Source organism: Oratosquilla oratoria, chromosome 39 (assembly GCF_046742065.1).
Source record: "Oratosquilla oratoria isolate Oo_2021 chromosome 39, ASM4674206v1, whole genome shotgun sequence".
In the NCBI taxonomy this organism is placed as follows: Eukaryota; Metazoa; Arthropoda; class Malacostraca; order Stomatopoda; family Squillidae; genus Oratosquilla; species Oratosquilla oratoria.
The window spans coordinates 39548902-39561159 of record NC_134815.1 but is presented as its reverse complement, the minus strand read 5'-3'; the positions used below and the strand labels follow the sequence as shown (position 1 = coordinate 39561159).

The window sequence follows — 12258 nt, the reverse complement described above, 5'->3', positions numbered from 1 at the left end:
TAATGAAATTTAACACAAGTAAATGCAAGGTAATGCACATAGGTAAAAATAACAGTAAGTACGATTACAAGTTATTTGGAAATTCGTTAACAAAAGTGGATAGTGAAAAAGATCTCGGCGTAATTATCAGTAACGATCTCAAATCATCCAAGCAGTGTATTTCAGCCTCTGAGAAAGCAAATAAGATTCTAGGACTGATTGCGCGATCTTTTGATTTCAAAAGTCCATCACTCATTAACAAGCTATATAAATCGTTAGTTCGTCCACATTTGGAATATGCTGTTTCCGTATGGTCACCGAATCTCATTAAAGACATTGACAGATTGGAAAGAGTACAACGGCGAGCCACAAAACTGATTCCAAATATCAAAAATAAATCATACGAAAATCGACTAAAACATATGAATCTGTTTTCCCTAAAAAAGCGTAGACTCAGAGGTGACTTGATACAGGTCTTTAAGATTCTAAAGGGAATTGACAACATCAAAAGTGACAAAATTTTTACATTGAATGAGAATCAGACAAGAAACAATGGTCTTAAACTCTCCGGAAATAGATTCAATATGGAAGTAGGTAGAAACAACTTTGCCAACCGTGTAGTTAATGAATGGAATAAACTTCCTGCACAGGTAGTGCAATGTAATTCAGTTCGAAGCTTTAAGAATCATTTAGATAAATACCTAAGTAAGATGCTGTAATGATTATAATTTATCTTATATTATTTGTTTTTGTTTTGTTATCATTTGTCTGTCTGATTTTTATTTATTATTAGTTATATGTAAATTTATTATTATTTACTATTTACCTGTTTGTTTATTATTTAACTATACCTATGCATTTATTTATGTATTTTATTTGTTATTTACATTATCATAGTTTTTATTTATTATTTTATTATTAATATGATTTTTTTTTCGCATCCGACCTAGATACGGATCAAAAGGTCTCCTGTCGGCATGCTCCGTCTTTGTAATCCTTTGTAAAAATAGTAAATAATAATAAATTGACATATAATTGATAATAAATGAGAATCAAGCAAATAATAACAAACAAACAGACATATTATAACAAAATAAATAAACAAATAATATAAAATTAATTATAGTCATTACAGCATCTTACTTAGGTGTTTATTTAAATGATTCCTAAAGCTTTGAACTGAACTACATTGCACTGCCTCTGCAGGAAGTTTATTCCATTAATTAACTACACTATTGGCGAAGATGTTTCTACCCACTTCCAAATTAAATCTATTTCTGGACAGTTTGAGACCAATGTGTCTTGTCTGATTCTCATTCAGTGTGAAATTTTTGTCACTTTTGATGTTGTCAATTCCCTTTAGAATCTTAAAGACCTGTATCAAGTCACCTCTGAGTCTACGCTTTTTTAGGGAAAACAGATTAATATGTTTTAGTCGATTTTCGTATGATTTATTTTTTATATTAGGAATCAGTATTGTGGTTCGCCGTTGTACTTTTTGCAACCTGTCAATGTCTTTAAGGAGATTCGGTGACCATACAGAAACAGCATATTCCAAATGTGAACGAACTAACTATTTATTTAGCTTGTTAATGAGTGACGGACTTTTGAAGTCAATCAGTCCTAGAATCTGATTTGCCTTCTCAGAGGCTGAAATACACTGCTTGGGTGATTTGAGATCGTTACTGATAATTACGCCGAGATCCCTTTCACTATCCACTTTTATTAATGAATTTCCAAATAACCTGTAATCGTACTTACTGTTATTTTTACCTATGTGCATTACCTTGCATCTACTTGTGTTAAGTTTCATTATCCACTTTTCAGATCATTGCTGTAATTTATCAAAATCTTCTTGAATATCTAATTGGTTTAAGTGATCATTTGCCATTCCGTACAATGTTTATACCATCAGCACATTTGAAAACAATAGACTTCAGTCCATGGTCTATATCATTTATATATACTATGAATAGAAATGGCCCAAGAACGGAACCCTGAGGAGCTCCACTAGTAACATTTTTCCATCTAGAATTTTTTCCATTTAAAACAACTCTGTTTTCGAGCATTCAACCAATTACTAGTGCAACTTAATAGGATACCACTTATTCCGTGCGAAGCTAATTTAGTAAGTATTCTTTCGTGGGGGACGGTATCAAAAGCTTTTGCAAAGTCTAGATATATTAAATCTATATCGTTTCTTTTGTCATAATTCGATATAACTGTGTTGTTGAATTCGAGTAAGTTAGTCACGCAAGAACGTTTCCGCCGGAAACCATGCTGGCTATCATTTATCAAACAGTTACTTTCTAAATGATGTTCGATAGCATCTCTGATGATAGTTTCTATCATTTTTCATACGATTGAAGTCAAACTTATAGGCCTGTAGTTATTTTATTTCTTTTTGTCATCTACCTTTTATGAATATGGAAGTAACGTTAGCTTCCATTCTCTTAGGATATCTCCGGATATGATGGATTTCTTGAAAATAATTTCTAATGGAACAACAAACTCATTTTTCATTTCCTTTAAGATTCTTGGATGCCAACCGCCAGGCCCAGGTGTTTTATTAACTGTATACATAAAAATGCATATATACTGACACTATTATATATCTTTAATGAAAGTCTGTGTTTTGTATGTGATATATTTTAAATTTACATTAAAATCATAGTATTTGTCTCTGTCACTATTGACATGCAGAATTCTATTCTGATTAATTAGTGTAAATCTGAAATAACGAAACTGGATTGATATTTTTTCTATAAGGGGCAGACAATATGAGAAGTGTCTGTACTAATTATTATGGAATTCCATTGAAAAATTAAAAATACAAAATCAATTAGACAAATAAATTTTTATTACCAATTGCTGGCATACGAGTATGTTGACAGACGTTCGATTTGCTAATATGAATAAGAACAGCATAAAATGTTTGGTAAATATCGAATAGAGAACCAGTCTTACGCCATGTCCCTTTAATTCAATTGAAAATAGTAAATGATGCCGTACGACCCTTATTTAACCAGTGTGTTGTACTTACTTGAAATTATTTTTTCACTTGTTTTCAACAAATGGTGAAAATAAATGATATTTAGAGTATTGACGTCTTTTATATTGCAGCTCTCGCAGGTTCTTTTATTGACCTTGTCTTGTTTTCTGATACGGGTTTCCTGTCAAGCGCCCTCGTCATAAAGGCCGACCTCCAATTTATATTTGTGAGAGGTTTACTGTATTGCATTCTAATGGCGTCTCCCTTGTTGATGACAAGGAATAAATGCAAGTTAGGATCACGACAGACTGTTATTCCATCATCTTTGGTAGCGAATGTTCTAAGAATAGAATACGATACTCCCATGAGTGGACACCCAATAACCGCAGAAAATGTTATTGGCCGAGTATAAGGAGAATATCGTCAGACACATAGAGCAATGTGTTGTTTGCGTTCAGATGAGAGGAAACATTGTAAGTTGAGCCCTAATACAAGATTTTGATAACACCGTAGGCCTAGATCTCTTGATGATGCCATTAATTGACCAAATATGTAGCTACGCATTAGTCGTTTTTCAATTTTTACCATAATGGCACCCCCCCCCAAAAAATACGGCTGAACAAGTAGTAAAATATATTGTCATGAAGAGACCACTTTATCGACATAACAAGTTAGAAGACAATTATTTTGGATCATATATAGTAGTCGAAGGTAGAAAGAATAAAATGTTATAATAAATCTAATCATAGGCATCACCGCTGTAGCCCATGTGTATAGACTTAAAAGAAACAGATATTGACACAGATTGCCGTCTACCACACAGTCGTACTGACCACCCTACAATACGGCTTTAACATCTTGACGTGGTTCAGTCCAAATTTGAAGAGACTTAAACAGTTCCACATTAGAGGTCTTCGTAAGACCTGCAACATTAGTTGTAAGGACAAGATGCCTGACACAGTGCTTCACGAAAACTTTAGAATTACCAGGAATAAGTTGTTTTTTTATGACAACTCAAATACGTTTGTCAAGTCATCAGTTGTCTGGATGACACATGCGTACTTAAAACCATATTCTATAGAGAATTTGTCCAGGGGTTCGCAAGGGGCCAAACAAAGAAGTACAAGGATGTAAGACAAGTCTCAAGGCCTAGAGCATGGGTCGGCAACCTATAGCTTGCGAGCCAGATATGAATTTTTTGATGACTGCATCTGGCTCGCAGATAAAATCATGGTTAAAATTTCTTGACATATTGAATAATTAATTATTCTGCTGTTATTTTAAAGTATGTGTCATGGGTGGGAGCGGAAAACTCAGTGACGTAGGATTCTTGTGATTGGCTGTCTTGTGCGCGACGTTAATGATGTAGTCAGTTGCTTCTCAGCAGCAGGAGTGAGCGGTACAATTGTTGCTATCTTCGTGTTATCTCGCCGATCACCTTAAGTCATTGAATTCAAATAGTCAACGAGTTTATGCAGATCAAATCCTTTTGACGAAAATGGCGAAAAGAAAAAAGGATGTGGAGTACCCTACTTTTCAGGACGAATTGACAGAGGAATTCGTCTTTGTAGAAAGAACAGCTACTGCAGTGTGTCTAATATGCAATGATAGAATTGCATAGATGAAACAGTCAAATATAAAGCGGACTTCGACACACGTCATGCTTCCTTTGCATCGAAATATCTAGTGGGAGACAGCAGGAAGGAGGCATACCAAGAGCTACTACGCAGAGCGCAACCCAGTCAACAGCATCTCAGTGTATGGACCCGACAAGGTAACTGGAATTTGGCTAGCTTTGCTGGTTCTTAAGCATTGTGAGAAAGGGAAAGCCATTCACAGATGGCGAGTATGCCAAAGCATTCATTCCTGATGTGGCCAACAAACTTTTTGGCGACTTCTCAGATAAAGACAAGATAATCAAACGTATTAAAGACATGCCCCTGTCAGCAAAAACTATTCATGATCGTACCATCATGATGACAAATCAAGTGGCAAAAAACACAAGTGAAGGACATTAATACAGCGTCATATTTTTCCTTTGCTTTGGATGAGTCAACAGACGTAAGCCATTGATCCCATTTCAGGGTAATTGCAAGGTATGCCGTCGGTGACACTGCGTGAGGAAAGTCTTGCTGTTTTGCCAACTAAAGGGTCAACAAGAGGGGAGGATTTATTCAAGTCTTTCATGGAGTTCTCTAAAGAGACCAATCTATCAATGGATAAACTGATTTCAGTGTGTACTGATGGTACACCATGTATGGTGAGGAATGACAAAGGATTTGTAGCGCTGTTCGTGAACACGGAAATAGACCCATCCTAAGTTTTCATTGCATTCTTCATCAGAAGGCGCTTTGTACTCGAACGTGTGAGGAGCAGTTTGGTGAGGTGAAGTCGTTGGTGATTAAGGTGGTCAACTTTATTGTTGTTCGAGCTTTAAATGATCACCAGTTTAACCCGTCTTAGGTAAAGTGGGGTCAGACAGACCCCATGCTTTTTTGTTTTTTACTTTTGATATACTAATATATTGCATATAGATATGTTTTCCCCTATACCTTCTTGACGAGTGGAGTAGTTTAAGAGGGTGATAGGGTCATTCCTGAATCTTGCTCTATATAAGCTTTATAGAGTTCTTGGGCCCGTCAGACCCCACTTTACCTTAGGTGTGAGTAGCGTGGGGTTTGTTAGATCCCACTTTACCTGAGGTTTTTTCATGTCATATAAATGTTTTATCATTTATACTTATGGGTAAATAAGAATTTCTTCTTTTTTATAATTTTTTATGACTGATATGTTGAATTTTGTTTGTTTTCGATGGTGATGGTATTATTTGGAATGCATCGTAATTGTGTTGACTAGGGAATCATAGTTTTATGTTCATTATAATTTTTTTAAATCTGTTTGTCGTTATTCTGGATAACTATTGCCTACACTGCAAAAGACCAGTGTGTCAGGAACATTCAACCCCCATCTGCAATGACTGCAATTAGATTCTTCAGTATCACAAAATCAAAATAATTACCTCAATTTTTTCTTCTTCAGATTTTATGGTTTATGAAACACATTTATTATTCATTTGTTGTGGCTCTACTTTTCCTAAGATAGTTGGGACATTGGTCTCTACAAAATGATGATGACCAACCACTTCACGTTTCCTGTTTTCAGTCAAGTACCATCCAAAGTCAGCAATACCTTACTTTTCATAATTTTTCTTTCTTTTTGTAATTTTCATTAAAAATATTCCTAACAGTTATAGTCACTTTCGAGCATGTAAATGGAAGATAAGTTGAAATACATATGTTTTGATTTCTATGACACTAAATGTAGTGGAAATATTTTTTTTTATTTTTTGTGTTTTGGGTAAAAAAAAAATTACCTCATTTTTTTCAGATTTTATGTTTTTTTTTTTACACATTTATTATTCATTTGCTGTAGCTCTGTTTTTCCTTAAAGATAGTTGGGACATTGGTCTCTACAAAATGATATGATCAACCGCTTCACTTTTCCTGTTTTCAGTCAAGTACCCTCTAAAGTCAGCAATACCTTATTTTTCATCATTTTTTTTGTACATACATACATATACCAAGGCTTTTTCCCCCTTCCAAGGGAGGTAGCCAAAAAGGGAAAGGCATAAAAACACTCCCACCCATTTCATCCCTAAATACACTCCACACCCCTCCCACCCTCCCTCTCATCTGAGCACCTCCTGGATGACGGGTCATCCCTGCACCCTGCCCACCGCCCTGGGTCAGAAGCAGTGTCGCAAGACACAGCACATCCACAGCAAGGCCGCTTCATTTAATCGGCGACCCCCCCTCTCCGTCCCCCCTTGCATATAAGGAGAGGACGGGGATAAATCCCTTCGGGCTGCGTCAAAATTTACTCACACATACTACCCCCCCCACCCCCCCGCCCATTCCTCCTCATGCAATCACAACATCATCCATATACAACCATTCTCCACTCACCTCTGTCTTCCGTCCTCTCCCTTCCTTCCTCAACAGACATTCCCCTCTTCCCCAAAGCCCCCTTCACCCCATCCATCCACCTCATCCTAGGACGTCCCCTCATGTTCACTCCCTCCACATCTGCCTTCCATACCTCTTTTACTAGTCTTTCTTCACTCATTCTTTCCATGTGTCCAAACCATCCTAATATTCTTTCATCAACCCTATCTCCCAAATCCTTTTTCACCCCTGTTCTCCTCCTCACCTCCTCATTTCTCACTCTATCCAGCCTAGTAACCACCAAAAAATATTTCTAACAATTATAGTCACTTTCAAGCATGTAAATGAAAGAAGATAAGTTGAAGTACATACATTTTGATTTCTATGTCACTAAATGCAGTGAAAGTATTTTTATTGTATTTTTTGTGTTTGGGGTCTGTCAGACCCCGCTTTACCTGAGGTGTTTCCCCAAAAAAGCTTTACCTGAGCAGGGTTAAAGCACTGCTGGGTGAAGTTGGGAATAATTACCCAGGTCTCCTTATGCACACCAATGTCCGCTGGTTGTCAAGAGCGAAGGTGCTCAGCCGTTTTGCGGCTAGCCTGAGCGAAATCAGAACTTTTCTTGAAATGAAAGGCGTCAACCATCCTGAGCTAGCTAACGATGAGTGGCTCCTGAAGTTTTAATACCTCGTGGACATGACTAAGCATCTGAATCAGATCAACGTGAAAATGCAAGTCATTGGAAATACAGTCTTATGCCTTCAACATGTGCATTTGAAAACAAGCTGAAACTTCATTGGGGATAATAAAACAGGTCGTTTGCTAAAATTTAAAAGACTGAGACAATTTGAAGACGCGTGCTCAGTAAATGACCCCACTAAACATTGTGATCTCCAGCATCTCATGCAATCATTCAAAGCACATTTTGTAGAATTTCGTGAGAGCACTCGTCATTTCAGATTCATCACTCATCCGCACGAGTGTACAGTGTACATAGCTGACCTAAGTTACATCCATGATGTCCCCATAAAAGATTTTGAGGTAGAAGTTGCTGACCTCAAAGCCTCAGACATGTGAGTGATTAAATTCAAGTCATTGAGCGAAGATTTGGAAGAACTTGCTCACCAGCGAGCAGAGCTATCGAATAAGCACAAGTGGACAGAAATGAAAAAACTTCAATCCGAAGACCAGTTGATTTTCATAGCTTAGAATGCGTTTCGTATGAGTATTGCCGTACTGACCATGTTTGGCTCTACGTATGCATGTGAGCAGCCGTTCTCACGTCTGAAAAACATCAAGACCAACCTAAGGCCACGTTTAACAGATGGAAGCCTCAATGCCTGCATGAAGCTTAACCTGACCAAGTATCAACCAGACTACAAAGCCATCAGCGAAACCATGCAGTACCAGAGGTCACATTAGTCATTTTGGTAAAAAGTATTTAATTTATTATTGATTAGCTTCTGTATGACACAATTATAAAGAATAAATTCAGATAACTATTATACTCTAAAAAAAATCTGTCTTAAAAAATAGACGAATTTAGTTGTATTCAGTGTTAAAATATATTTGACTTCCATGGCTCTCTCAGCCAAAAAGGTTCCCGACCCCTGGCCTAGAGCATCAGCACGGGAGGCTGTAAGGCCAAACCGATGAAGAGAACTGGATGGCGGAAGATCTGCCATAACAGTCTGGAAGACTTTCAAAAGAATCTCATTGAAGAAAAACAGTAGAGCCGGAGGGTACACATTAATACGGCACAAGACCAACCACTACTAAGATATGACTTAAACCATCCAAATATCATCGCCAGTGCCCTCTACGCGTCCAGCTTGTCAGCCACCGAAAACATGGTCTAAGTAAGAAAGTAGAGTTCATGGTACAAATAAATAGCAATGAAATATATGAAGAAGACAAGATAATAAATATGATGATTGTATGGAGAGGATAAAGAACAGGAAAAGATTGTGATAATGCAGATGTGATGAGAGGAATAGTGGATTTGGTTTATTTTAAAATCCACCGTCCTCTTATTGGTGTTGCTATAGTTGACAATGTAAAATGATTCAGTGACTTTTCGTTGCTTTTTATTTGGACCCTTCGCCAGACCCTTCCAATTTAGTAAGTGTCCCTCTATGTCTATTTGGTTAATTAGAGCGTTTGTCTCCCGGTGGTGTCTTATGTCCGCTTTGTGTTCTCAGAATATGTTGTTCACTCCTTTGTACTATCGCATCCATTACAAAGAATTTTGTAGACAATGCCATTTTCACATTTGGTCTTGGTTTTATTCTAGGTGATCAAATGTTCGATCTTTTTCCCCGTGACATTTACTATGATGTGTCCTGTTTATCTTAGGCTGCGTTTTCACCAAGCGAATCGAATCGATTTAATTCATGAAGAATCGTTTGACTCGAGTCATTCTGAATCAACATAGTTTCAACTGACTGAGTCTAATCAACACATCATTCAATACCAAGGCAGCCTTAGAGGAGTATGGACGTATTGGTTGTTGGAGAAATAGCAGTGTTACTGTGGATGAGGAAGCGTAGGCGTAGGACGTCGGCAACGAATATGGATGTATGCAATTAATTCTAGAAGACCTGATTTTGGGAGCTTTGGACATTTGTTCCCATATTTAGTCAATAACCTGGGGAAGTTGTTTTTTTCATTTCTCCTACTTTAAGGATACCCCCTCACAAATAAGTGTACTCAAAATTACTATCACTAGCATACGGTGACGGTGTATGAGATGGGTGTTGGTGTTGGTCAATCTAACCGTAGCTGGAGTTTTGGTCTTTAACGAGTTGCCTACCAAAGGTCTGACGAATTTCTATTTTAATGTCAATGTTGTCGAGAGGCGACAGTTGTTTCATAAGGTGTAGAAGACTTAACAAGAACTGGTGTTCTGGGTCAAGTTCATTTTCCTTTCTACAAACTGCTTGTTCTCGCAACTTTTGCAACTCCCCCACGATTTGCTCATGTACTTCACTTGGAAGCTCGCAGTAATGTCTTTTGTTGGCGTTAGGCTTTTTTTGTTGATAGAAGGTGTAGGCCTAGTCCCCCCCTTCATAGACGTCTACATTGGTTGCTATCTCTTGAGAACGCACAATATCAGGTGCATCTGTGATATTAGTGGTCAATGAATAATCATCAGGTGCAGCATGATCTATATCAGAACTGTTGTCCTCATCAGGCGGTGGTGGTACATTAGAAGATGTTGCTCGTGGTATCACATGGAGTATGAGGAATTCCATAGCATTATAGAATAACCATTTCTTTGTTTTGATGTTAGCTGACCCAAATTGTTGAGTAGTAATCTTCCTCTTCTCTCTCATAAAGTTGCTCCTTAATCTATGCCACTTGTCCTTGCAATCGGATTCTGTGAAAGAAATAGAAATAGTGGTGATAATAATGATGATAGATATTATTAGTAGTTATCATTACTTTAATGACAATAGCAATGATGATAAAAATAACATTGAAATAGAAGGCCTATTCATGGAAGGTTTCTCTCTTTCTCTATTCCAGACATGTTGCTACCGGAGAGTCACTTGCTTCCCCTGGATTCCAGTTTCGCACTGGGAAGACTACAGTGCATAGAGTTGTCAAGAAAACAGGTAATGTCATATGGGAGGTATTACAGCCACCGTATATGCCAGTGTCTGATCATCTACAGTGGAAAGTGATAGCAAAAGCATTTTTCGATAGATGCAGTGTTCCAAAATGTATTGGAAGTGTTGACGACAAGCACTGTCGGATGAAATGTCCACCTACTGCAGGCTCATTTTTTCCATAAATACAAAGGTTATCATTCTATTTTACTAATGACTATTGCTGATGCTAAGTGTTGCTTTACTCTGATTGATGCTGCGGTATATGGGTGAAATAGTGACAGTACAGTATTCAGTTATTCTAATATGGATAGGTAATTTCTCTCTGGTCATTTAGATATCCCACAGCCTAGTAAAATACTTCATACTGATATCAAAGAATCATTCTATTTCATAGGAGATGAACCATTCCCTTTAAAGCCAAATATAATGAAGCCTTACCCTAGAAAGGTATTCAACTATAGGATGAGTAGAGCTAGGAAAACAGTAGAATGTGCTTTTGGAATGCTAACACAGATATTTGGTGTATTGACACATCAATGGAGACAAGCACTGAGGTATCTTAAGCAATAGTTAAAAGTGTCTGTGTGCTTCATAATTTCGTTCGTCATGAAAACAATATGAGCTTTCGTGGTGATAATGATGATGCAATTGATGACCATCGTCAAAACATGAGGAGCCTGTCACCAACAAGAAATTAATAGCCTACAGCAGAAGCCATGTCAGTTCGCGACAATCTGAGAGAATATTTTGTCTCACCAGGTGGAGATGTCGAGTGGCAGGACAGAATGGTCTACTAATACATATATTCAGCGCAGAAGAAATGGGCGCACCAGTTGATACCATATCACATCTACTCTTTATTTAGGCTCAATGGTATGCGGAGGATATTCAAACAAATACAGCTATATTAATTTTAGTTTTTTTTTCATATTAACTTTTAATTTATGTGACGTGTCACACCGTAGTATTTAGTGAACAAAATTATAGGAACATGGGGTAATAGCAAGAAGTGTACACCCCTCCCCGACTCTAGCTGGAGCCTGGCTGACTGGCGGTTACGTTGTATAACGCATTTCAAAAGTAGACAATACATCCTATAGTTGCCAAATAAAAATATGTAACCATATTCATAACGCTTTCAGTTGTCGTTTGTTTTTAAAATGTGCAAAATAATATTGTCTAGTAATTCGTAGAGTACAGCAATTCTTTCAACCGCCCATGTAACTTCTACTGTAGTATGGGGATAATAAATAAATAAAAACTGTTTATTCACCTTTGTATTTAATTTCTGTAGCAATATCCTTCCATAAAGCAGGAATAGCATCAAGATCTCGATACACAGAATCACTAGGATCACATATAGCACGTCGTTCTCGTATTAAATTGATGAGAACGTCCACTAGCATGGTGTTTACTCATCGGCTGACTCACCTTAACTGATGAGAAAATATATCCAAACCAATCATTGACACTGAATCGCCATGAATCGGCATGATTTGAATTGACTTGATTCTCCTGGTGTAAACGGTTACAATGAAACTAGTGTGGTGAATCAACACAATTCATGAATCGTGTTGATTATTCATGAATTCAAAAGATTCGATTCGCTTGGTGTAAACGCAGCCTAAACAAAGCCTTAGTGTCTTCGAAAACACGTGCAAGAGACTAGAGTTAGAAAACACTAGGTATGGCCTATCTGGCTTTTCTTTACTCTCTTTACTCTGTCTAA

At 37.3% G+C, this 12258-nt stretch overlaps 1 protein-coding gene across 1 annotated transcript; it reads right to left on the bottom strand.

Annotated features, from left to right (window-relative positions):
• Positions 1-8530: 8530 nt before the first annotated feature.
• LOC143020221 (uncharacterized) lies at positions 8531-11935 on the bottom strand. Its single transcript, XM_076176387.1, has 3 exons — positions 11803-11935; positions 9996-10294; positions 8531-8593 (listed from the first exon to the last, which is right to left on the bottom strand). Exons 1-3 carry the CDS (start codon positions 11933-11935, stop codon positions 8531-8533), a joined length of 495 nt encoding a protein of 164 aa, XP_076032502.1.
• Positions 11936-12258: the final 323 nt, after the last annotated feature.